The following is a 27457-nucleotide window of genomic DNA, read 5'->3' as shown; positions in this document are numbered from 1 at the left end:
ATTCAACAATTAGGTTTTGTTAACCCAGTTTAAAGTGTTTTGTATTGTGTAAACCTAGACCGAGTATAAATTATAATCTGGATCACTGAGAATCTTGAAAGGGTAAATAAGGGGCAAGGAAATGCAACAGCAAAGAGCCAGGGATGAAAGGGTATTTTTGTGTTGGTTTATTTTATTTATTTATTTATCCATCAAATCTATATGGCCATCAGTCTCACAAGAAGAGACTTCTTTGTTTAGGTGCTGTGAAACTGGATCAGGCAGTGACTAGAATTTAGGCTGAAATCATCTTGCTTCAAAAATGGAAAAGCATCAGAAAAGGCAAACAAAATAAAGGAAAATAATATCTCTTCACTAATACTGATCAGCAAGAAGGAAGAAGAACCATCTTTTGGTAACTGATTTGCTTTGGTGTTATTGGCATCTTCAGTGGGAAATCAGAATGATGAAGCTTCTGCTGCAATTCTGGAGTGATAATAAATTTTTTTGAAGGCAAATATACATGTCCCAGGATAATGTTGCAAAATCCAATCTGGGTCAGTCATCAGGACCAGAAGTTTTATCTTCCAAGCTTTCAGACTCACGCTGGAGCCCATCTTCTCTCTAGCAGAGTGTTCTGTATGTGATATTTATAGTGCCTGTTGTATGTGGCTTTTTTTGATGTTGATTGGGATATGTTTATGGCTGGCTTTTAAGATATTAGCTGTCATTTGTTTATGTTGCTCAGCCCTTGCCTTCTAAGTACTGGTGATAAATCAGCACTCTGACCAAAGAAGTTTTTTTGATGAGAAGCGAAATGTCTTCAAGGAAAAACAAAATCCAGTTGCCTTTTGAAAAAGCACCTTTGAAATGGAGAAGAGAGAAAATCTGAACTCAATCTCTTCCACTAGTTTTATTTGGAGAGGAGATTTCAGGGATCAAAGGATAGAACACACTTTTATTGTGGTCCATCATGGCCTCTTAACAAACAGTACAGACTTAATTTTTTGTAGTGATTTAGGCTTTATGCTGTAAAAAGACACTGGGCTCCTTTAAAATGAGAAAAAATATTTCCTGCAACAGAGGCTTGAAAACATCACCAAAAAGTATAGAGAAACAGCATAAACTCTGGAGGAAAAATGAAAGAGAAGACACTATCTAAATGCTTTTTGTATATTTTTCCCTTTCTTTTAAAAGAAATTCGTTCATTACTGTATCGCATTTAAAAAGAACAATTTTAAATATTTATAAAATGTTGATTGTAACTGTCAATTATCAGTGGGTAGTGAATTTATATTATTGATCTAAGCATGTATAGGAAGGGCCACTTTGGTATAATAGTTAAGACATCAGGCTAGAAACTAGAAGGCAGCAAGTTCTAATCGTAACCACTGCAGAATAAACATGATGTCTTTCTGCAAATAAGCTATAAGACTCTCATACACGATCTTTCACATTAGAAAGACTAATAGGCACTTTATCCAAGATATGGCTCAATGAGCAAGAGGAGATTGTACTGGCATTGTTGCTGGTGATTAAGTGAATGTGTGTGTGTGTGTCTGCCTTTCAGGTATACAGGTACAACTCCTTCACCACCACCAGGTTCACACTATACATCTCCTTCAGAGAACATGTGGAACACAAGCGGCACCTACAACATGAACACAGGGATGGCCGTTGCTGGTACTGTATTTCTTGCTTCTCACTTCTGGGCTAAGATACTGTTTTACATCTACCTCTTGTTTATTTTGGGTCTAGGACATGAGCAATCAGGATATCAGTAGGATCCTTTGGCATCTTTCCATAAAGTAAAAGGATGGCTTTAAAGAGCTCAGTTCTGAAAGGATAGGCTCGATGTTTTTTAGGGTTCCTTGGCAAGAAGAATAATGCTGCTTAGGATATGGCAGCTTTTTCCTCTGGGTGAAGAATATAAGCTTGACACATGTATGTTCCATTGGCATTATCACCATTCCTGGAAGAGTCTTGATTATGTTATGATAATGGTTATGTAGTGTATCACATTTGTGTCATCTATTGAATACCCAGAGCAGAAGAAAAAACTAAGTTGTCTCTTACCAAGCACATGCATAAATTTGCTTTTCTCATCATTTTTCCTCCTTCAGTTCCCAATCAACATTGACTGCTAGTCTTATTCTCCTGACTGGGAAATTTGAGTCTAAAGAGTCCTTGTCCACTGATGATGTCAGCCACATCTGTCTGCCATGCTTCTCTATATTAGAATAAAATGTTGTGTATTCACTTATTTTACTGCCTCGCATCCATATACCTAGATAGAAAAGACTTTAGATTGGGCAGGAATAAACATCCCTTTTAAGTGTGGCTTAGAGAGTGTGGTGCTGTATCTGTACCTGCCTAAAGAGACTTCTATGTCTGTAAGTGCTTTTTAAGTGTCTCAGAGTTTTTTCTCACCCCAAAAGGGTTGGACAGAGTCCTTGAAGGTCTGTGTCTTGAATAGCACCTTGCTCACATTTGACTCTATTCCTTTCTAATGTGCTACAGGAATGCCCACAGCCTATGACCTCAGCAGTGTGATTGTGGGTGGCACTAATGTTGGTCACAACAACCTTATTCCTCTAGGTGAGTTTATTTGCATTGTACAGTATATTCTGGCTTAAAGGGGGAGTCCTAGAAAGCAATCTTGGTAGCACACCTGAGGAGCCCAGATCATCAGCATGACCTCGGTATTGAGTCTTTGGGGCGTTATACACGGTTCAATACTTATAGGCAAGCCCTTTGGGAAGCTAATATATCCTGCTTCATCTAAGTACTCTCCTCTGAATGCCTGGTAGGGTATATGGATCCTCGGCCACAGAATTACCTTTCTATTTTTTGACCTTGTGTTGTGCCTCTGTTTTACCCCCTTGTGAGAAAAATGTGCCTTAGAATTCAACATGAATTTAAGTTCAGAGTGGTGTTATTTTATAATTTTCTGGTTCAGAAAAATAAGTTTTAAAATGGTTTAGTTTTAAATAATTACAGTATAATTGAACAAAAGTGCCTGCAACATGTTTCATTGCGAAAGTATCTGCTATTTGCATTGACAATTGAAAGTTTATATAATAGATAAAGCTTTTATGGCCAGAAGCCAGCAAATGTATTAAGAGTAATTCTCATTACCCCTGATTTTTCTTCTTGTGATCTGTTTTTTTATATCTGGGTATCTACTGACTTCCCTGAATAGAATACAACTTTTATTATGGCACCTACCAGAATTATAGATAGAAACAAAAATAAGTTAAAACAAAACAGGATGAAAAACAATGCAATTGGTTTCATCAGCAGGCAGTCAAAATCTCCCCAATTTTACAAGCAATATAACCTGATTTTCCTGATGGGTAATGATGCCCTCATGAAAACAGGGTCTGCAGAAAAAGCTTGTCAAGTATGGGTTCCCCATATTTAAATACCTACAGAAATTGTGTTTTCATCTACCTGAATGGTATAGATTAGGCAAGATCACTCAGTGATTTAATAGAAAGCCAAATAACTCTCAATTCTTCTTAGTGGCCCTTGTTAGAATAGACTGTTTCCTCTACTGGATATCAGAGTATAATAGCTTATGCAAATCTAATAAAACATAAACATTGTATTTGTGATCAGAATGAAAAGTAGCAAACCAGGATGGTTTCCTTGCAGAAAGGATATCTCAGAACTTTCCAGGCACCTAATACACTTAAGTTTTGGTAATGTTACTATCTCTTGAGAAGTGAAACTCCAACATAACCTTTAGGTTAAAAGCAGTTATACAAGGGATAGGTGGACATTATACCACCTTGAACTTAAAATGACTTTGTAGAAAGAACTTATTCCTATCCTTTTGAGTATTGACTTTATTAATGAACCTTGTCAGCAAAGTGGGTTTGAATCACATTCCCCCATTTCCATCTGTTCTGAGGACTTTTTAGTAGAAATGAGAATCAAAGTCATGGCACTTTGTAGTGTAAATGAATCCAGTGTGCCTATTCTTCTGGTATTTGTGATAAGTTGTTTCTGGTGCTCAAAACTAAGTTATTAGATAGAACATTAAAACATGCTGCAGAATTTTGCCAAGAGGGTGGGAAGAAATAACATACTGTGGGGGGATTATATCCTTGCAAATTCATTCAGCTATAGCCAAGAAAAAGCTGAATTTCAAGCCGTTCCTTAAGGCATGGGAAGTTAGATAAAAGATTAATTCTGTAGGTACCAGTTTTAGAATCCACATGAATCATTGTATAATAACAAAAAAGATTCTTCTGTGTTTTCAAAGACAATAAGAAATAGTGCCTAACAAGTGCCCACAGGTCATTTTGCATGTACCACAGTTTGAAGAGGACTGAATCTCTTCATCTGCTTGCCAATTAATTTTTAATTTGGGAAAAAACTCCCAAATATCCGCCAGGCATATTCAGGCCCAAGGTATTCTGGATGAGAAAGATTTAGGGTTGTTGGTTACAGGATGGAAACCTAAAAAGATTTGCACATCTCAAACTTGCTGATATAAGCTTTGTATCAGATGAAATGTTTTTTTAAAGGAAACTATATTTGAGCTGATTTCCCAAGAGATACCTATTGTTGATTGTTAGATCATCCTCACAGCCACTTATAGTGTTCTATTAAAGAATTAGGAACAAATTATAACTACTTTTAGGGTCAGAACAAGTAAAATGCTATATTCTGAAACACCCTTGGGATAGGACACTCCAGCTCCCCAACCCTCCAAATTAAATCTACTTCTCCCCGCATAATTTTATCAAGACTGTGGTTTCTTTGTCACAGTAAGTTATAATATTGCCAAGCTGGAAAAGTTGTGTATCCAGAGAGGCTAGGGAGAGATTTTAGATTTCTAAAATTTAACATTCCAGTTGCCCCCTCCCTTGTAATTTGTGAGAAATGGCTTGTGTTTGACCTTCACGTAAATGCAGGAGAAAGGATTGTCAATTCCCAACCTCCATTCTCATTTATGATGACTCATCAAGTTGTTAATCAGATGCAGTGTAAGAGATTAGACCTTTTGCACGCACTGGCCTGGTTTTGGACTAGAGATGGGTGAGGCATCTGTAATGTGTGTACTTGCAGATGATGGAAACATGTTAAAGGTGAAGTAGCCCCATGTAGAGATTAGGCCTGTCTGAGTATTTTTCTTTTTTCCCAAGCAGCCAACACTGGGATTGTCAATCACACCCATTCCCGGATGGGATCCATCATGAGCACAGGGATTGTCCAAGGTAAACCTGCCCTTGGGCTTCTTTGGAACTGAGGGGAAATTGGCCCTGTGTGCTCTCTTCTCCTCTGTAGGATTTTGAACACTTTGGCTGAGAAAAGTAGCAGGCAGCATGTTGGGTTTGAGAAGGGGCAAATACTTTTATAGTACATTTTGAAACTGACATTATCCCTGAAATTGAAACTAAGCTAGATAAAATTCTAGATGGAAGAAAATTCTACTAGCTTATTTTGGCATCAGATCAGTTTGCATCAAGGCAAGTTTGGGGGCACTGTGGTTAATGACTGGTTTATTCTGGCTTGAGTTTTCAGGGGCAAGAGCTTGCTATCTTTGGTGCGTAATGTGGACTGGAATTGAGCAGTTGAACCCATTGGCATTTTGTCAGTCCTGTCCATGCAAAAAAGGCAGCAAACTCTTCCTTATAGATGAAGCTCTAAGACAGCATCTCTCCTCTTTTCTATTTCTTACCCCCACTCTCCCATGGCATTAAAACTACTTTTCCAGCTCTATTACAAAATGTGAGGTTTTGATTTTAAATTGAAAGTTGCTAGATCAGGAATGGATCTGGATCCACTTTTAAAAAATAGGTGGCTAGTTGTGCTTAGACTTTTTTTGCTGAAAACTAAGATTCCTTCTGCTATATCCAACTGAATGCTTTTCTCTCCTGCTACAGGCTCGACTAGTGGCCAGAGTGGAGGAACTTCAACTGCTCATTACCCGGTCAACAGTCAATTCACTATGGGGGGACCAGCTATTTCTATGGCATCCCCCATGTCTATCACCACCAACACAATGCATTATGGGAGCTAAGAAACCCTCAACCCTGAACTGACAGCATCAGGAAACCAAATGGAGAAAAAGTTCCACCTCCCTGCCCACTGTATCTCACCAGTTGGCAGTCAATTATCTGGATCTCTTCTGCCCTCCAGTAGGTTACCCAGAGATGGTCCAATCCTTGTACAATAGAAGACAAAAACCCACTGGCTTAATAGTGAACTTGCATACGTTTTTCATGAAATGTTGGAAACTTCAACTTGCTCAACCATGACTGAGTTCCTGTGCTTACTGTGTCTTACAACCAATCATGTCAATAATAGTATCGTTCCTCAGTCTGCCATGACTGATTGGCATTAGGCACAGGCTGTAGATCTGAACTGCCATAGGGCCTCTAAAATGCTCTAGGCAGCCCACCAACAACAGAAACTTGATCATTTATTGCTACACTCCCAGTATTTTAAATGAAGGGGCTGCAGCTGGCTGTAGAACGGGCACAGGTAAGAATCCAGGAGCATATCTATCTCAATTTCTTAGGTATCCCAGCTCTGGGCTAGTGTTTGTTGCATTATTAAGACTTAGGAGGAATATCTCCTGGGAAAGACAACCCATCAGCTTCCTGGTTTTCAGAAAAGCTCCAGCATCTTACTGCTGTAAGTCTTGGGCCATGTGAAAAACATCTGAGTTGAAAGAAGACTGTTTTATATGCCACAAGCATCTTATCAGCAGGTCTGATGATTGCCTGTCTCTTGGGAATATTGATGTAGCATCAAAGGGTTAAAACATTTAAAACACAAATGTACCAAAAATATTGTTGCTGGCTGAATATGGTTTGTGTATCAATTTCCTGTTGCTCATTTTAAACCTAATCCCATTTTCTAGTCTGTTTTTAAGGTGTGACAGCACCTATGATTAGTTCCTCCCTTCTGGGCAGAAGTGGATGCCAAGTGGTTTAGTATGTAACTTGTCTGCTTCCCACAGTAACCACCAGGAGACTCTAAATAGATTGGCAACTGTTATGGGGTCCCTTTGTAGTACTTTTATGTGTAATTTGTAACCCATTCTTTTTTCCTTCTGAAGAGCCTCAAGCCAATGTTTCTGAAAGGACTTGACAAGCAACTATTTTATGGAGGAGAAAAGTGGTTTACTTAAGGCAATGTTCTTGGGGTCCCAATAGTGGCTGAATTGGGGGGAGGGGTGGGACCATTCTGGAGAACCTTCATAGTGACTGGATTGTGGATCTATAAAGCCAGTTGTTGGGTCTGGCTGATCAATGATTTTGTGACTATTGAATAAAACTGGGAGGGTTTTGAAGATCTGTTTGTAGTGGCTGGTTTCCCAATCCCAGGGTTAGATGAAACAGCTTAAAATTTATTTGTTTTCACATATTCACTGGACAAACCTGTTTTGAAGTGCAGTTGAAAGAAGTGCCTTCCTACAAGAAATGTTCCTCAAATGATTTGACTTTCCTTACATTGCTAAAGCGTTCCCCGATTCTCTCTATTATCACAGTTAAGGAAAGTTATTATTAACTTGCTCCCTGTTAGGTTTCTTATGGCTACCTTTGACATGAACACAAGTCACTCTATACAACAGAAGTACTGGCTTTTTAACAGACATCCCTGCAAAGATCTGCTCTATATTAATATAGGAAGTTAAGAAAAAGCTAATGTATTTTCCAGAGATGATAGTTTAATTCAAATTAGCCTTGCATGCCAAAGAAATTAAATGGTTAAATTAGTTTTAAGTGATATTTTGGCTTGTATGAGAACTTCACTCGCAACGTAATTATTTGCTAAACTCACAGGAATGCACCCATTTAGTTAAAATTTCCTGGTTTTTTTCTCTCTCTTGCAATTGACCTAGGATTTAGCTGAAATAGATTTAAGAGACAAAGTCTTCATGCAGTCCATCTCTTCTGTCTTATTACAACAGGCCACCCTGTTACAGCAGAGCAAATGGCAGCTGCATCAACACAGCAGCTCTGAATACTTAGAATTGCTAGGCCTCACAAGTGGCTTCTAGTGTAAGCTGCTTCCTAAATCAGGCCAACTGCTAGTGTGTTCTGGCTGGCAGCAACAAAACAATGAATTTTGAAATGGTGTGACTTTGCTCGGGCCACTGGCAGGATCCTCTTTGAAGTCAGTGTTTTTATGTCTCTTGAATAGGGTGTCTTGAGTGTCTCTTCCCTGATACTGGATATTCAAGATCGATGTCTGTAAAGGAAGCAATTCAATAGAACTAATATTGGGGAGAAACACAAAGGTCAAACCTTCCCAACAGTGTTGTGATTCTGCATTTCCATTAATATGGATGAGTAAGGGGATAGTAATATTTGAATTAAAATACCTGCATATTTTTCAAAGTCTAATGCAGGGTATTATCAGATTCCTTTTCCTTCTGCTGCAGTAAATGAGGGTGTATGCTTCTGTTGAGTTGTGGTTGTATAAGCAACAGGAGTAGGAGATGTGATGCTTGGTTTCTGAAAGAAATAGAGCTTCAAAAACACAAGATTAAATTGGTTGAAGCAGGAATCAAATAGGACTCTCTGTCCCACGTCCTCCCACCAGAAACCTGGATTTCATCATAATGACTGTCCTTTCCCAATTTCTTAAAATGTTCAAAGGAGCAAACAGAGCAGGTTTTTTATTCCAAACCCTGGCTTCACAGATACTATTCTACTGCTATTCTTCTCTCCCCCCCCCCCAAATCATCTTACCCTTCAGGATAGTCTGATGAGTAACAGTGTTCAAAGATGTTCAGTGCTCTAACATCTATGCTTTACAATTTGCAAACACACACACACATACACACACAACCTCACACTTTGAAAGCATTTAACCTTTATTTTAGACATGAAGACATGCATTACATATATTGCATTTGGCCAATTGACTGAATCTTAAGGGCGATTATACAGAAAAAAAGTATATACCAGTGATGTGTTCCGTCCAGTACACCCAGGTACGGGCATACCAGTGGCTGCCACCATACCAGTGCTTTGGAGGGCCCACCTGCCGGTCCTCATTCCTTACCAGTATTTAAGTCAACCGGGCCATTTGTACACACATGCGCAGCGTACAGCACCTGCACAAACCTCCACCAAGCAGCTGGAGCGTCGCAGGGTGGTGGGTGCCCACAGTGTACCAGTTACGATGGGATCCGGAACCCACCACTGGTATATACCCTAACTGAAACACATACAAATCAAAAATATTCATAAAATATGTTAATTTAGGCTCAAAAAACAAAAACCTAAACATGCTTATTCTCCAATTGTCTGTTTCTCTCAGCAACTGAAATACATTAGTGCAACAGAAGATACATACCTTGCATCCAATAGCTAGGAGAATATGAAGAGAAACAATAATGGCCATTACAGCACAAGCAGCTGGCTTGCTATCTGAATGGATAACTGGCCAAAAGGTAAGGACCAGAACTGAGCCTGACAACCCTATCGCAAGTATGATCAGGAGCCACTGCAGCCATGGGATCGGGATTAACCACAGAACCTATTAAGAAAGATGACAGTGAATCAGTCTGTCAAAATTTTTAAGGTCAGCTTGAAGAAGAATTCATCTTCCCCAAAAAGTGGCAATTCCTTGCAAGAATATATTCTACAAAGATTGAATGATAAATCTGCCAAATGTCTGACAACTTACCGCAGTAGGAATGTACACAAACAGTGAGTAGCCATAAATGCACACCATTTCCAGAAAAGAATACACATCAGTGGTGACATGGGCTCCCTTTCGCCACTGTAGATAGCCCCACAGACCTAAGGGTACCAGCCAGGCATAGCAGTAGATAACTATGCTTGCAATTGTCACTGCGCAAGAAGAAAACTGTATTAAATGCACCATTCCCTAGCAAGAACTGAAATTGAAACATCTAGAAAGAGAAGGGAATGGGAATTCATAGAATAAACTAATTATGTTTTGTAATAGTCTGTAAAGTAGCCCTTTCTTATAATTTTGATTCTCCCCCTTTACCCCCCCTCTCCCCCAAATAATTCAAGATGGCAAACGTGCCTAATATTCCTGCCTCCTATTTTTCCCGCACAGCCCTGTGAGGAATAATGACTGGCCCAAAGTCATTTCATGCCTAAGGCAAACTCAATCTTTTGGTTTCTGGGCAAACTCTTTCTCAGTATTGATAAGTAAACAATACATACGTTCGTTCCAATTCTAAAGGGATTAAATAAAAGTTGGAAGCCCAGATTTATATATTTTTAATAATGCTTTTCATTTGCACATTTTAACTACAAGACAATGAGAAAGTTCTTTACTTCTCATAGCCAAACAGATATTCATCTATATGTATGAATCAGGAGCCATAGTGGTGCAGTGGTTAAAATTCAATATTGTAGGCTAACTGCCCACTGCCAGAAGTTTGATCCTGACCAGCTCAAGGTTAACTCAGCCTTCCAGGTAGGTAAAATGAGGACCCAGATTGTTGAGAGCAATATGCTGAGATTGTAAACTGCTCAGAGAGTGCTATAAAACACTGTGGAGTCTAACTGCTATTTCTGTGTATCAAAATACCTAGCAGGCAACAAAAATAATATTTTTCCACATATTTATTTTACCTATTCTTGATATGGCTACACTCCTACCAACCAGAATCACTTCACAGTAAGATGGGTGGCATATAAATGTATGTGTTTCTGTATATAAATTATACACAGAAAAATGATTAGCAGTATAATTAAAAAAATAATATACTACCCTCAGAACTGAAGTTCTAGGATGTACTTTCATATCAAAATCTCACCTTTGTGGAATTGAGGGCTGTAGTGGAAGGAGGAGCTCCCTCTTTTCTCCAGGAAGTTAGATAAATTACCGCTGATGGCTAATGTGAATACCAATGTGGCACAGATCCAGAAAGGTCCTATGAGGGGCAAAAGAACCAACATCAAAAAAAGAACAAAAGTATAAGGAGTCGTCTAAGGAGTAGGTGTCTCAGCAGAGAGTGCAATGGAAACAGGAAAACCATTTATAATACAACAAAACAGAACTGGGTATCAGTAGATTTTGTCACCTTCCTTCATTTTATGGAAAATAGGGTTTGAGGACAGGTAGGCTCAACAGCACTAAAGCTACATTTCCATTATCAGGGATAAGGAAAATGGCACTTTAGCAAAAATTTGAAACCTAGCAGCACTTTAACAATGGGGCATGTATCTCAGCACAGAATTTGAGATATTGTGGGAAATGGAACCATCCTTGAAATAAAAAAAAAGTAACCATAGTGGTTTGAAATAAAAAAAAGTAACCACCGTACTATATCTTCTTGTGACTGCAAAAATGCTGCATGGCCTTTCCCAACTCTGCTATAAAGGGCTGAAAACCAAGGACTGCAATACGCCGTGTGTGCATTTGACAGACAGAATAAATGGAAAATTAGCAAAATGTGAGGCTTTCTGCAGATTTCTTGCATCTGTGAAGGTAAAACTATCTTTGTTCTAGTGGTCTTACAGTTTCTGGCCTGTGACTCATCAACTACAGGTAGTTTTGGACTCACAACCAGTTGTTTTAACAACCATTTGGGGCTATAGTGGCCTCAGAAAGGGTGGACTGTAAAACACTTGCGGAAAATGTGTTGCTCTTCCCCATGGTCACATGACCACTTTTGGGATGTTGCCAATTGACTCGCATTTGCAACCAGTTGCAGCATCCTATGGTCGCATGATTGCAATTTGCAATGATTTTTGTTGGGGTTTTGACAAGATACCTATTCACAAGAGTGAATTTGCTTAATGAGCAAGTGATTGGATTAACAACTGCTTTAATAATGGTAAAAAGTTCAGGTCCGGTCATGTGGATGCCTCAATTTATGACCAAAACAACTCAACTATGATCCCAGTTATGGTCGTAAGTCAAGGCCTGATTGTATTGCAAGTAGATGATCCTTAAGGGATGGACTCTAAGCCTCACTTTGTCATTTATTTAGCAAAGACTTCTGTGGACTATTCTTTTAAAAAGGGATCTTGCTCTTTACCCATCAAATTTATGAGCTGATCCCCAAATCAGAGGCCTGGATCAGTCTGAACATTGACTGACCATTCGTGGCAGGAAAAATAGATTACCTTATCTATTCAGTATTGTTTAGACTGGTCTTGAAGGTGAGTTTAGCACTCTGTTGGAATAGCACTAAACACTGGAGGCTTTTAAGAAAAAAATGGACACCATTTATCTGAAATGTTATAGGGTATCCTGTCTGAACAGTGAGTTGGACTAGAAGACTTCCAAGGTCCCTTCCAACTCAGTCATTTCGTAACCAAATAAAGGAGACTATATTATTGAAGTAGGAACTTCTCTGGACTCACCATAGAGGTCAGGATTATTCTGCAAGTGATGCCATACAAAGTTTTTCCCTGGTAGTGGAAGTACGGAGCCTTTTATTCTGTCCAGCACCTGATAAATAGAAAAAGACTATGCTTCATCAATGTAACTCCCAAATTCTCTATAAATGTTGGGACACCCAACTTGTTGGTGCCAGGATGCTTACAAAAACTTCCCTTAGCAATCCACTTCCTATCTTAATATTCTTATATTAAAAATGGCATGATGCAAAGAGCCAGTTTTCAGTAGAATATTTATTTCATCAAATGCACCCTATAATGCTTGCTTAGAAAACTTTTTAAAGTATGCCTATTGATAGCCCAATAGCAAAGGTAAGTAAGGATAGTAAAGAGTTTTGTATATGGAGGCAGAGCAGTAGAAATAGCAGTGTGTATTCTGGTAAACTGGGATGTGTTTAGAGGATGTGTTCCTTATAAAACTGACGTGCATGAGCATACTCGGCAGCAATTTTCAAGAGCACTTTCAATTGTTTTTTATAGCCCTCGAAGGATTCCCTGTTAAATTTAATAAGTATCCAGATCTATCAGACCACAAAAGACTACTGGAGGCCTTGAACAAACCCTCACACCTTGTACTGGACACTATTGTTCCTATTGATGCTATAATTTCAGGGCAAATCCATGTATATTGAGTTTAAAATTATTTTTATAACCAACAGAGAACCTCAAGTGAATTTCAGCTATTGAAAATATTATCTTAAAAGGAAAATTCCTATGTTGAATTAATGAGAGTGCAATGACAATTCTGTTTTCACAAACTGATCTAGAAACTAGATTCACAGCACAACACAAACAGTTGAGTTGCAGCTCTGCTTCTGACCAGGAAATTAAAGAATCAGAACAAAAAAAATTATTTGATTACCCAGTCCTTATTTTTATTTATTACATTTCACTAGTGTATCCAGCCCCTCCCAGTACTCTGACAGGCTTTTGTACTTGCCAATATAATACAGGGGAAAATCTAAAATGCATTAACACATATAAGTTCAGTTCCAATGTATTTGTAATACAAGCACATTTTCACCAGGCTCATTCTTGTGTGATAGGAAATGGTGGGCATCAAACCAAACTTGAAAAATGTCTTTTATTATTATTTTTAACCGATTTCTCTCTATCATCTATCTATCTATCTATCTATCTATCTATCTATCTATCTATCTATCTATCTATCTATCTATCTACAATGGGGCAAAAAAGTATTTAGTCAGCCACCAATTGTGCAAGTTCTCCCACTTAAAAAGATGAGAGAGGCCCGTAATTGACATCATAGATAGATCTCAACTATGAGAGACAAAATGAGAAAACAAATCCAAACAATCACATTGTCTGATTTGGAAAGAATTTGTTTGCAAATTATGGTGGAAAATAAGTATTTGGTCACCTACAAACAAGCAAGATTTCTGGCTTCCACAAACCTGTAACTTCTTTTTTAAGAGGCTCCTCTGTCCTGCACTCATTACCTGTATTAATGGCACCTGTTTGAACTTGTTAGCAGTATAAAAGACACCATCCACAACCTCAAATAGTCACACTCCAAATTCCACTATGGTGAAGACCAAAGAGCTGTCCAAGGACACCAGAAACAAAATTGTAGACCTGCACCAGGCTGGGAAGACTGAATATGCAATAGGCAAGCAGCTTGGTGTGAAGAAATCAACTGTGGGAGCAATAATTAGAAAATGGAAGACATACAAGACCACTGATAATCTCCCTTGATCTGGGGCTCCACGCAAGATCTCACCCTGTGGGGTCAAAATGATCACAAGAACGGTGAGCAAAAATCCCAGAACCACACAGGGGGACCTAGTGAATGACCTGCAGAGAGCTGGGACCAACGTAACAAAGGCTACCATCAGTAACACACTATGCTGCCAGGGATTCAGATCCTGCAGTGCCAGACATGTCCCCCTGCTTAAGCCAGTACATGTCCGGGCCCCTCTGAAGTTTGCTAGGGAGCATTTGGATGATCCAGAAGAGGATTGGGAGAATGTCATATGGTCAGATGAAACCAAAGTAGAACTGCTTGGTAGAAACACAACTCATCGTGTTTGGAGGAGAGAGAATGCTGAGTTTGCATCCAAAGAACACCATACCTACTATGAAGCACGGGGGTGGCAACATCATGCTTTGTGGCTGTTTCTCTGCAAAGGGACCAGGACGACTGATCTGTGTACAGGAAAGAATGAATGGGGCCAGATTTTGAGTGCAAACCTCCTTCCATCAGCAAGGGCATTGAAGATGAAACTTGGCTGGGTCTTTCAGCATGACAATGATTCCAAACACACCGCCCAGGCAATGAAGGAGTGGCTTCGTAAGAAGCATTTCAAGGTCCTGGAGTGGCCTAGCCAGTCTCCAGATCTCAACCCCATAGAAAACCTTTGGAGGGAGTTGCAAGTCCGTGTTGCGCAGCGACAGCCCCAAAACATCACTGCTCTAGAGATCTGCGTGAAGGAATGGGCCAACATATCAGCAACAGTGTGTGCCAACCTTGTGAAGACTTACAGAAAATGTTTGACCTCTGTCATTGCCAACAAAGGATATATAACAAATATTGAGATGAACTTTTGATATTGACCAAATATTTTCCACAATAATTTGCAAAAAAATTCTTTCCAAATCAGACAATGTGATTGTCTGGATTTGTTTTCTCATTTTGTCTCTCATAATTGAGGTCTACCTATGTCAATTACAGGCCTCTCTCATCTTTTTAAGAGGGTGAACTTGCACAATTGGTGGCTGACTACTTTTTCCCCCCACTGTATGTATGTATGTATGTATATGTATATATATGTACATATGTGTATATATATGTATGTATGTATATATATATATGTATGTATGTATCTATCTATCTATCTATCTATCTATCTATCTCCCTCTCCCTCTCTATCTATCTCTATCTATCTATCTATCTATCTATCTATCTATCTATCTATCTATCTATCTAATAATAATAATTCAAGGCAGCAAACATATCCAACAACTTTTCTTCTTATTTTCCCCACAACAGCCCTGTGAGAGGAATTGGGCTGAAAGACACTGACTCAAGATCACCCAGCTGGCTTTTTATGGCTAAGATAGGATTAGAATTCAGTGTTCCAATTTCTAGCCTGGTGCTTTAACCACTAGACCTGACCAATGTGTGCTCCATTGCAGCTGTAATGCTACTACAAGGATTGAGCCATGAGGAATTAGTCATGAATAAATGAAAGCATTACTATCACAATATTTTTTTCTGTACTAGTACTTTCTACATATACTATAATACCTTAGATTCAAAACAGGTGTTAGCCAGTTTAATTCAATTTGATTTAGTAATGAGAGTTAATGAGTTCATTCTTGTAAGCTGCAGATAATAGGAACTGGAAAGTAGTGGACTTCTATTTTGTAGAAATTAATTTCTAATTAAACTATTCGAACCATATGTAATAATATGGATTTCTATGAAAGTTCAGATCTCATGCAAAATTCTGTTTATAACAAAGTATTTTGCTTCCAATTAAAAACCAATCTTATACGTAGAACAATGTTTTCCTCATAAACAGCTTTAATTGATGGAACTTGTTCCTTCGAGTTTGCAAGGGAACCATCTGAAACAAATGCGGTGGGGGGGAGCAGAGTAGAAGCAAGTCCTGTCACATAAACAGATTTCAGAAGCATAGGGAACAACACATGATGATTTAATAATCAGCCCCTTCACTCCTACAATACTGGGCAGAGGACAAAAATCCTGTAGTGTTTATTCAGTGTTTTATTTTTGTAGTGTCTAGCAGTAAAAACTCTGCACCAGTACACTGGATTCTGTTCAAAAATTACTAGGTTAAGGAATTATTTGATTAAAAGAATATTTAAATGATTGCTATGTTTAAATTCTATTTCCTGAATTATGGAATTTAGGTTACTCTAAAGAAAAAAAAAATCAAGGGACTTGAAGTAATTTTGGCACATATTAGAACTGCTTTCAGAATTTGCTTTTTGGGTTTGCCTTCAAAGTATGGTCCCATGGATTCTAGTACCTGGTATGTGTCAACATTGAAGAAGGCTTGGTAATATTCAAACGTCCAGAAACTGGATTGCTTCTTCTGGAAGATCAAGAGCTGCAAGAATGAAAATGGAAATTACTGCTTTCTTCATGTCCGGGAGAGAAAAGGGATATACAGATAAACTTCAAGTTATAAATGTAATGGAGTCTGCCCATTCCATTCGTAACCCAAGGATTCATAGGAGTGAATTGTGTAACTTGAATGCGATCACCTTTTCCTTTCGCCCACGCATTCGCTAATTGAAGTGTACATGAAGTATCTCAGGGTGCAGAAGGCCATGGGGAGGGGGGGGGGGCTAGCAATGGAATAGGCCACCTATGTCAGACCACCCAAGGCCTCCCCCGACGCCCTGAGGTACCTCATTCTCCCTCTTCTGGAGTCCCCACAATTGCTCATACACACCCTTCCTGCTGCATTGGGTCATTTACCTTGTGAAGTTCTGTTTCCTCCCCAGCCTTTTTCTTTGCCTGTTCACAGTGAGAGGCAAGAACAGAGGGAAAGCAGGCTGAGCGCACCCTGCTTGGCTTAGCTGACTCACCGAGGCTGCCTGCCACTTCTGGAGTGGCAGGCAACCTTGATGACTTTCTTCCAAAGGCTTCAAGCCTCTCACTGGCATGCAAAAACTTTTCGTGCACAGACTGGAAGCTTCTGGAAGCCCTAATCTCTGCCAAAGTGAATGGGTGCCCAAAGTCGCAAGAGATCATGCCCCCCAGAAGCTTTCAGCCTCTGGCTAAAAAGTGAACCTATAGGGTGCCACTTCAAAGAACAGACCCCCAGAGGGAATGCTCGTCACTCTGGAGCTCTGTTTTCACCAGGAAAGGCCTCTGCTGAAGAGAACAGAGTCCCTGGAACAAGGCATGCTCCCTCTGGGGGCTCCGTTTTCTTCAGCAGAGGCCTGGCAAAAACGGCGCTCCAGAGCAACGTGTGTATCCCTCCCAGCCTCTGTTCTTGGCAGCAAATGTTTTTTTGCAAAGATGCCGAAAGGCTTCACAAATGGAGGAAAAGCTTCAATGTTTCACGCCTTCCCTCCATTTGCAAAGCCTTTTGCTGCACATATTGTCCAGGCCTCAATTTGCAGAGAACAGAGGTCTAAATTCTGTGAGATCACTAGAAATCAGTAGCATGAGATCTTGGGCTTCTGATCTCGTGTGATCTTGCGATACCTTCGGACTCTATTCTCTATGTACTCACTGAAGTGCCAAAACAGGCCAAGAAAGCGAAGGCTCTCTAGATCTTCAAAAGATGAATATCCACAGGCCTAGTGCCTATGAAGACCTGGGTGGGAGGGATTGGCAAGACAAATGTTTCAGACCCTCTGCGGTCGTTCGTATGGGTGAACTATTGCCATGGTGCTATAACATTCGTAGTTTTGGAACTTGTTAGTAAACACTAGGCAGTGCTTATCACATAACTCTGAACATTCACTAATGTTCGTAACTCAGGGATTACCTGTGTTTTATATTGGCATTAAAAATTGTAAAGTGCAATCTGCAATCAAATAATTACAACATAAAAAGCAGTTAGTTCAAGATGGAAATGATAGGGTCAGGAGGCAGGTCAGCACCTACTGAAGTTTTCCAGTGCTTTTCAAATATGGCTCCACTGCAGAGCACAAAGTGTGATTTAATGAGCATTGAGATAACTAACTCGGAACCAGCAGTGCTCGGTAATTGGCAAGTATTCTACTAGTCTAGGCCAGTAACTAAGTATCAGTCTCCAGCTGTGAAACCCAATTGTGTCAAGTGGCTCTTTATTAGATTGGAGAAGCATTAAGTGGGGTATTGCACAGATCAGTCCTGATCCTCTGTTCAATATTTTTATTTACAAATTGGATGAAGAGAATACTTGTTAAAATTACAGATGTCTTTAAAATATTAGATGAGCTGGTTCTAACATGGGTCTATTCCCCCCTCGATTTTTTCACCTTAATTACGTTTACACATTTGTCTCCTTTTTGATTAAACCATCACTTGTATTTTTCTCTGTTTATTATACATCATGGTATTTCACAAAATATGTTCATAAGCAAAAATAATAAGCAATAATTGCTATAATGAATATTAATATTGATATCAAATTGTTAATACTTTTATTTACATACTTTTTCATTATTAGTCTGAAATTCTGAGAGCAAGAAAGAATAAAAATAATCGGGGATGGGAAATGAAGTATGGTAAGAACAGACTGACCGGGGGGGGGGGGGATCCATTTGGGGAAATGAGGAATCCATCGTTGCTCCAATCCTTTGGAACAGCCTCCCCACTGAGCTTTAGAATGTCTCACCCTATTAAGCTTTCCACAGGCTATGAAGACCTCCCTTTTATTCAGGCATTGGGCTACATAGGAAGTGAGCCCAAATGTAAATAGAAGCTAGAATAGTAGTTCTACCTGTAGGGTGTGTAAAAAAGCACCTTCTCCAAAATTCTGCTGTTAAAATTCAGCACCCCAAAAATCTGCATTTTGTGAATGTTCTTAATCCCTGCCCTTAAGCTCCTTTACTGTTCCCTAAACAGCCAAAATTTGAGCTTGCCTCTGTTCTCCAATTTAAAACCCTTTCAACTTCTTTAGTAATCATAAGCATGTTTAGGAGATTAAAGATTATATGGCCTCCTGAAGTCTAATCCCTCAAACATTGCCCATCCTAGCTAGTTTCAGAGGTTGGAGTATCAAATAGGAACAATGAATTCACCATTGTTACATCGATCCCTGTATTATGGCTGAGTTTGCTAATTTCTCTATTCTTTGTAAATTAAATGATTATTTCTGCCACATTCATGTTAGAATGCTAACAGAGCTAATTTTATTCCTAATTTGTTGCATGAATTCCAAATTAACCAATTCCTTTTTGGAGCTTTAATTGAATTTGTCAAGAAATACTATTGCCAAAGTAGAAAGGTTCCCTTGCATTTTTGTTTCAGAATGTATGTTGATTTATGCTTAAAACACTTTGCAAGATCACACTTTTCAAAAACATTGCATTTTTTGCATATATTTTTCATAGTTTGATGCTCCACTAAACTGGTAAGCAACATGTAGTCATCAGTTACAGTGAAAAAGTAGGGATGTGCCAGAAATTAACATGCAAATTTCCCTACTCTTCCACGCTAGGGTAAAATGAGCATCATATTAAATGTATATCAAATATTATGGTCAAATTTCAAACTGGTCAGAGCAGTAAGATAATTACCCAATAGCTAGACAGCCAGTGGATAAATTTTAGGCTAGGGCCTGGATATCTAAGTTCCACTCCATCCTCACTTATGGAAGCAAAACAAACAACTCTGGACTAGTCATCCTTCAACCCAACTTTACATACTGTGCAATTGTCAGACCTGCAGTTATATCCTTTTTAGGATCTTTGGCCTGCCACACTCTATTATTTCATTATGCTGTTTCATTAGTGTAGTAGTTGGGAGGGGGGAATAGAAAGGAATAGAATTGTGGAATGTGTTGTTGTCATTCTTTTCTAGAAGCCCAAGGTCATCTTTTATCTCTGCACCTCTGCACCTGACCGGAACCAGCTGGGTGGAGATGCCAGCGTGGGTGAAGAAGATTGGACCATGTGATGGATTTATGGGTGTGGGGATAAGATCATGAACTTTCAACTGGGTGGAATCCCAGGAAGTTTCAGATTTCGGATTCCACAGATGTACCAAGATGTCTGACTTATTAAATTAGAACTTTAAGGATAGTTTTGCCTTGGACTCTGCTTTAATTCTGCATGATACTTGGAATGCTGACATTATCCCAAATCTCCTTTTAAAATAAATCGCCAGCACCCCAGCAACGGGGGTTGGTGAGGGGTTGTCGATTCCCAACGCTGACCGGGTCAGCATAAAATATCAGCGATATTATGAGAAAGCCTTTTGAGATAAGCAGCTTAGATGAGACGCTTCTCTGCAAATCTTCAAAGGTGAAGGAATTTCTGTTTCAAGATTTATTGCATCTGGCAAGAGGCACAGCCTGGGGGGGGATGAAACGGAGGGGACTGGAGAGGCTTATTCTCCACACGACTAGAGGATGGCCAGAAGATCTGATGAATGGAGATCCCAGCCCCCCTCATGTAGTCATCTCTGATGGGCTTCCCAGACCATTTCGGACAACTAAACGTGAGTGCATGCTCCCCCTCCTTCCCCCCCAGCCAAGGCTTGGAAAAAAAACTGGAGTGGAGATTTTGACTCCTTCCAAACAGCGATAAATGAAATGAACCAATACCCTGCAATTGAGTTGAAGACAGATTCCCTATCAAAATGGGATATTCAACCTCCGGGATTGGGGGCCTAGAAATTTAACAAATAAATAAATAAACCCAGTCGGTGTTGGTCGGGGGGCAGAGATCGTCCCTGAGGCCCCTAACATATGGGGTGCCGCAGGGTTCGGTCTTATCCCCCCTACTATTTAACATTTACATGAAACCGCTGGGCGAGATCATCCGGAGGCACGGGATAAAATACCATCAATATGCGGACGATACTCAACTGTATCTGTCCGCCCCGTGCCAACTCAATGAAGCGGTGGACGTGATGAGCTGGGGCCTTGAGGCCGTTAAGGACTGGATGAGCGCTAACAAACTGGTGCTCAACCCGGACAAGACCGAGTGGCTGTTGTGTTTCCCTCCCAACAATTTGGCTGACATCCCAACACTCAGGCTGGGGGGTCAAATTTTATACCCCTCAGATAGGGTCCGTAATCTAGGAGTCCTCCTGGATCCACAGCTGACTTTTAACCATCAGTTGTCGGCTGTGACCAGGGGGGCATTTGCCCAGGTTCGCCTGGTCCGCCAGTTACGGCCCTACCTGAACCGGGAGGCTCTCACAACAGTCACTCGAGCCCTTGTGATCTCTAGGCTGGAATACTGCAATGGGCTCTACATGGGGTTGCCCTTGAAGTGCATCCGGCGACTGCAGTTAGTCCAGAATGCAGCCGCGCGAGTGATAGTGGGCGCACCGCGGTTCGCCCACATTACACCCATCCTCCGCGAGCTGCACTGGCTACCTGTCGATCTCCGGGTGCGCTTCAGGGTATTGATGACCACCTTTAAAGCACTCCATGGTAGTGGATCTGGGTACTTGAGAGACCGCCTTCTGCCGATTACCTCCCTTCGACCGATTAGATCGCACAGATTGGGCCTCCTCCGGATTCCATCTGCCAGTCAATGTCGACTGGCGACTACACGGAGGAGAGCCTTTTCTGTTGCAGCTCCGACCCTGTGGAACGATCTCCCCGTTGAGATTCGTACCCTCACCACCATCCAGACCTTCCGCACGGCCCTTAAGACCTGGCTCTCCCAGCAGGCCTGGGGATAAGTTTTTAAATTACCCGCCCGAGTGTTGGTTGACTGTTGAATGCAAGTTGGTGTTTTATTATCTATCTTGTTTACTCACTGTTTGTCTTGTATTATTGCACCCCCTTCCCGTGATTGTAAGCCGCCCTGAGTCCCCTCAGGGAGAAGGGCGGCCTATAAATCGTAATAAATGTCTTAAAAAATGTCTAAATGTCTAACCCAGATAGCAAGAAGGGATTTGGCCAGCATCTTTCACTTGCCAGCCACCGGAAATTGGGCTGCAGCTTGTGAATGAAGCACCAAATTGGGCACCATGGCAAATAACTGGGCAGTGGCCAACCGAGGGATTGACCTCCCCACCAGTTCCAGTCTCCCCTGCAATGCCCCAACAGGTTCTTACCCCACTTTCCTAAAGAGAAAGATTCTCAACAATGGAAGAAGGGATTACCAAGGGGGAAGCTACAGGATGGATAGCGGAACAATGTGATGAGGAGGTTCCTAAGTTTAAAGATGCAACTAGGTTCTTTTCCTCATGGGGGCCAATAAAATGCCACCATTGCTGTGAACTTGGCCACAAAGCGTCAGAGTGCTCGGCTCCAGCCCCAATGCTACAAACGTGCACACCAACCGCCACGGCGGTAAAGAGAAGCCCCAGATGCCACCAGAAAAGAGTCATCTGGGCCAACAATCTCCGGAAGAGGATCGCCAACTTAAGGTGACAGAGTCCTACCAAGGGAGAGGCCTCGGAGGAGGAAAATGCCAAAAAACTAACATGTGTACCAATCACCATGGCGGTAAAGAGAAGGCCCCAGATGCCACCACAGAAGAGTCATCTGGGCCAAAAACCTCTGGAGGAGGATCCCCAACTTAAGGTGATGAAGACTCCTACCAATGGGGAGACCTCGGAGGAGGAAAATGCTGAAGATGACCCAATGGTGAATGCACCCATCCGCCCCTTCACCTTCCAAGTCAACCTCCAAGTACCTGAGACGGGAGTGGAAGGGGAAGTTGAAGCAGTTGTGGACACCAGTTGCACTCAATGCTTAATCAGTATGTCGATTGTCAAGCAACTAGGCATACGCACAAGACCTCTAGCCTGTCCCATTCGGGTTGAGCAGATAGATGGAACGCTAATTGGAGGGGCTCTAGCCACACTAATAACTGAACTGGTGAGGTTACAAGTGGGCCGCCACTATGAGCTTCTCAGATTCATTATGGCTCCAGAGATGCCGGAAAAAATAATCTTGGGGCTTGCATGGCTTGCCAAGTGCAAGCCTACGATAAAGTGGGAAGACGGTGGTAGGAAATAGATGATTGCATTTGAGCCGCTACCACCGGTGGAGGAAAAGGGCCAGCCAGGGATGATTGAATCCAAGAGCCAGAACCTGCAGCACCTGCAGCAGAGACAAAAACCCCAGGGGTCCAACAAGTACCAAAAAACTTGTTGGGGGATGTTTTGTCGAGAAACCCGTAATACGACAGTAACCGAAGCCAGGATAAGCTGATGACAGCTATGAAATTGGCGCTCCCAACAGACTAGTGGCTCAACAATAACCAGAAAATCCTAATGATGGAAAATGGATTAGCCTGGAAGGGGTCCAAACTGTACGTCCCCGCAGGGTTGAGGCTGGAAGTTCTACAGCGAAGCCATGAGGCGGAACTAGGAGGCCACTTTGGATTCCTAAAAATGCTCCACCTCACCCGGCATCAATTTTGGTGGCCAAAGATGGAATCAGAGGTGGAAGGTTACGTAAAAAGCTATGCTACTTGCGCAACGATGAAACCACTGCCGGAGAAGTCCCCTGGACTGCTACAACGAGTGGCCAACCCTAACCGACCATGGGAAGAGGTCGCAATGGACTTCATCGTGGAACTCCCAGACAGCAGTGGGAACAGAGTAATCTGGCAGTTATTGATTTGGTTTCCAAGCAGGCGCACTTCATCACTTGCTCAGGGTTGCCGTCTGCAAAGAAATTAGCGAAAATGTTTGTGAAACACATTTATCGCCTGCACGGAGTGCCCAAGAGAATCATTTCAGACTGCGGAGTCCAGTTCACAGCCAAGTTCTGGAGAGAGGTCCTGTGATCCATTGAATCCACACAAGAACTGAGCTCAGAGGTTCATCCCAGCATGAACTGCGCAGCAGAGAGGGCCAATGCGGTGGCCCTCCAGTGTTATGTGGACTATCAGCAAGACAACTGGTCGGACTTGCTACTCTTCACTGAATGGCATACAACAATGCAGTCCACAGCAGCACTGGATTTACTCCTTCCCAGATTACCAGTGGTATGGAATTTGTTGCCATGCCTGAGTTGCCTAGAGAACCTCACTCTTCCATGTCTTTGAATGAATGGATGGACACGCTAAAGAAAGGATGGGAGAATACGAAGAAGGCTCTAGCAGATGCGGCAGAAGCCTACAAGAAGGAAGCTGATAAACATTGCTCGCTCCAAACCCCCTTCCATGTGGGGGACAAAGTTTTTGTATCTACCAAATACATAAGATTAAGAATGCCTAGCAAGGAATTTGGTCCAAAATTTCTAGGTCCATTCCCAATAGTGAAGATAGTTAACCCAGTTACAGTTCGACTCAGTCTACCCGGAAGTCTAGGGAAAATTGGCCCAGAATTTCATTGTAGCTTGTTGAAACCAGTATTTGAGTTTGCATAAGAGCATACACCCAAGCTTTCTATCCTCCTGTAATGATACAAGGGGGAAACACAATCTGAGGTAGAAAAGATTGTAGACTCCAGGCTGAATAGGGTTCACTTACAGTTTTAGTACAATGGCAGGGTTACCCTTTGTCTGAAGCCACTTGGGTGAAAAGCTGGAACTTAAAAGTGGAGAAGTTAGCAGAACAATTCCACAAGAAGTTTCCCGATAAGCCAAAGGGTCCCCCCCCCGGGGGGGGGGGGGGAGAGGTGGTTAATTTTGATATGTTAACTTTTTTGTTATTCTCTTTTCAGAAAACGTTTTTCTTCTGAGGAGAGACCGCCTGTCAGGCCTGCAGTTATATTCCTTTTAGGATCTTTGGCCTGCCACACACTCTATTATTTCATTATGCTGTTTCATTAGTGTAGTAGTTGGGAGGGGGGAATAGAAAGGAGTAGAATTGTGGAATGTGTTGTTGGCATTCTTTTCTAAAAGCCCAAGATCATCTTTTGTCTCCGCACCTCTGCACCTGACCGGAACCAGCTGGGTGGAGATGCCAGCGTGGGCGAAGAAGATTGGACCATGTGATGGATTTAGGGGTGTGGGGATAAGATCATGAACTTCATGGAATCCCAGGAAGTTTCAGATTTTGGATTCCACAGATGTACCAAGATGTCTGACTTATTAAGGATAGTTTTCTTTAAGGATAGTTTTGCCTTGGACTCTGATTTAATTCTGCATGATACTTGGAATGTTGACATTAGGAATGTTATTGCACAGAAAATTAAATTCTGCATACATCACCTTAAGTTTTGGAAAAACATAAATTTAGCAAATATATAAAACAAATATATTTCTATGTTCCTCTGACACATCTTGGGAAAATATTTTCTGCAATAAGTAAGTATGCCTACTACTCTGCTAATCAAAACTTTTACTTGATATCCTATTATCTGTCTCTCATGTATACACTATCTCCCAATTTATGTCAAAATGTCCATAGACTAAGTTGATGCAGCTTCCTCCATCTCCCCAAAACTCACCTCAGTTTTGTCGTCCTCTTCATCTGGCTCATATTCCTCATTACAGCTGGAAGGCATGTTTAGAGTTGTGTGGCTTTGCCTCTCACTAATGCTAGAAGTAGTAGCATCAGTATTCCCAGCCAGCAAATCCATGGCTTCATTAAATTCTGCAGAGAAAATATCAATTTCATCCAATTGACTCAAATCAAACTTCAGTCTGGCATTCAAGGGCCACCTGCAACAACACTTTCTAAACTTAGGAAATTTTGCTATGCGTACTAAATTAAAAATAATGTTAAGTATTTAAGAAGCATGTGACCAAAGGCAGAAAAAGAACCAGAGCTTTGGCAGACAACTTAGATTTTTAAGGGGGAAAAAAGTAGGACATTAGAAGATATTTCTTCGGAGATTGTTGGGAGAAATCCTAGAAATGTTAACGATGCCCAAAGCAGAAAAAACTATCCACAAAGTTTGAGTTTTCTTTTTGTCTAAATGTAAGACTTAGAAATTAAAATTCTCCACAAATACGCACACACATAAAAATATCACTCAATATTTGTCAAAATAGTGGGGGAAAGGAGCTACATTTATATTTACAGAAACAGGATCATTTTATCCATGCGTACTATCCCAAGAGTTATATTTCCCTTTCAATTCTACTAAAGTCATTATCTTACACATTCAGAAAAATCTGAATATAGTACTGCTTAAGAGTATGACATGGAAAATACACAAATATAATAAGAGTTTTGACTAAAGTACTGTATTTCATATTCAAAGAACACTCTTCTATAGGTTTAAGACTGCAGCTTTCTCTGTACTTTAACTTAGTCTAGTATGTATTTTTAGCCCCACTAAATTCTATAGTTATACAGCTCTTTTTTTAGAGCTCTGGTGGTACAGTGTTTAGAATGTAGTATTGCAGTCTAACTGCCCACAGGCCTGAAGTTTGATCCTAAAGGACTCAAGGTTGAATCAGCATTCCATCCTTCCGGGGTCAGTAAAATGAGGAGCCGAGTTGTTTGGGGGCAATATGCTGACACTGTAAACTGCCAGAGAGTGCTATAAAGCACTATGGAGCAATAAAGTGCTATTGCCATTATTACTGTTTCAGTCCTTAATAGAAGACAGGTCCTCAGAAGCTAGGCAGTTCTTGCATTACAACCAATCATTCAGTGACTGAAGTTACAACAGCACTGGACAAAGTGAGTTATGTCTGGTTTTCATCCCCAAAGTCACATGATCAAAATTTGGGCGCTTGGCATGTGGCAGGTATTTATGTCAGTTGCACTGTCCTAGGGTCATGTGATCATCATTTGTAACCTTCCCAACCGGTTTCCAACAAGCAATATCAATAGAGAAAGCCAGATTCATTTAACCACATGATTTACTTTACAACTGCAGTGAGAGGTTTAACAACTGTGGCAAAATGGGGCAAAACTCAACAACTGTCTTGCTTAGCAATGGAAATGTTGGGCTCAATTGTGATCGCAAATTAAAGACTATTATTTACTAACTGGATTGTCTGGGATGACAAGAGTGCTTCTAGTGTAGCCACTACATGGCATAATCGAGGCATCTCAAAAACAACAAAACCTAACAGAAGAGAAAACATTGGTTTACTAGGTGTCCATATCTGCTTAAATGGTGAGAAAATACTCACCACGAAAATTGAGCTCCTCTGAAGCAGCCATTATGAGGCCAGAGTACCTACAAAGGGAAAGAGACAGCTTTTCAGAGAAGACACGACTATGAAAGGCAGCTGGGTGGATGGGGCAGAAGACACCTTTCAGGCGGTCGGTTCTCTTTTCCTTCATCCACAGAAACGCCGAGCGATTCCCACAAGGGCTACGCTCCCATGACAAACCAGGCTTGCCCTCCCCTGCCCTCCCGTACTGATCCCCTGGGAGAGGCGGAAGGATGAGAGGAGGATGTCAGGCGCTGCTTACCGACTGTGAAAGGGCACTCTGCAGATGCTCAGAGACGCCGAGGGCTACACTCTAGCCCCCTGTCGCCACCCGCTTGCGAAACCGTCTGTTTATTCCACGGTTCCACGTCGCTCGTAGGACTGCCTCAACCTCCCTACGTGGAGTGGGACGGGAAGGAGAGGAAGACC

At 41.1% G+C, this 27457-nt stretch overlaps 2 protein-coding genes across 7 annotated transcripts in view; one reads left to right on the top strand and one right to left on the bottom strand.

Moving 5' to 3' along the window:
• Window positions 1-7849, top strand: part of CARM1 (coactivator associated arginine methyltransferase 1) — a 77943-nt gene extending 70094 nt beyond the window's left edge. For 5 of the 6 annotated variants that reach the window (XM_032213739.1, XM_032213738.1, XM_032213742.1 and 2 more), the window contains 4 exons: window positions 1550-1662; window positions 2500-2577; window positions 5139-5207; window positions 5877-7849. In XM_032213739.1, the coding sequence (XP_032069630.1) occupies window positions 1550-1662; window positions 2500-2577; window positions 5139-5207; window positions 5877-6013 (397 nt within the window). In that variant the 3' untranslated portion in view covers window positions 6014-7849. The remainder of the gene's footprint in view (window positions 1-1549; window positions 1663-2499; window positions 2578-5138; window positions 5208-5876) is intronic. The other variant, XM_032213740.1, reaches the window with a different exon arrangement.
• On the bottom strand, window positions 145-27455 carry YIPF2 (Yip1 domain family member 2). The gene is given in 11 exon segments (XM_032213744.1): window positions 145-1107; window positions 8327-8408; window positions 8410-8474; window positions 9307-9489; window positions 9640-9806; window positions 10751-10867; window positions 12306-12393; window positions 16358-16438; window positions 25363-25508; window positions 27005-27051; window positions 27291-27455. Coding segments are annotated over 9 exon segments (942 nt in total). The 5' UTR covers window positions 27036-27051; window positions 27291-27455; the 3' UTR covers window positions 145-1107; window positions 8327-8344.
• Between the last annotated feature and the right edge of the window lie 2 nt (window positions 27456-27457).

This window comes from Thamnophis elegans, chromosome 3 (assembly GCF_009769535.1).
Source record: "Thamnophis elegans isolate rThaEle1 chromosome 3, rThaEle1.pri, whole genome shotgun sequence".
Classification (NCBI taxonomy): domain Eukaryota; kingdom Metazoa; phylum Chordata; class Lepidosauria; order Squamata; family Colubridae; genus Thamnophis; species Thamnophis elegans.
The sequence above is the reverse complement of the archived record's forward strand: the minus strand, read 5'-3'. Positions and strand labels throughout refer to the sequence as shown.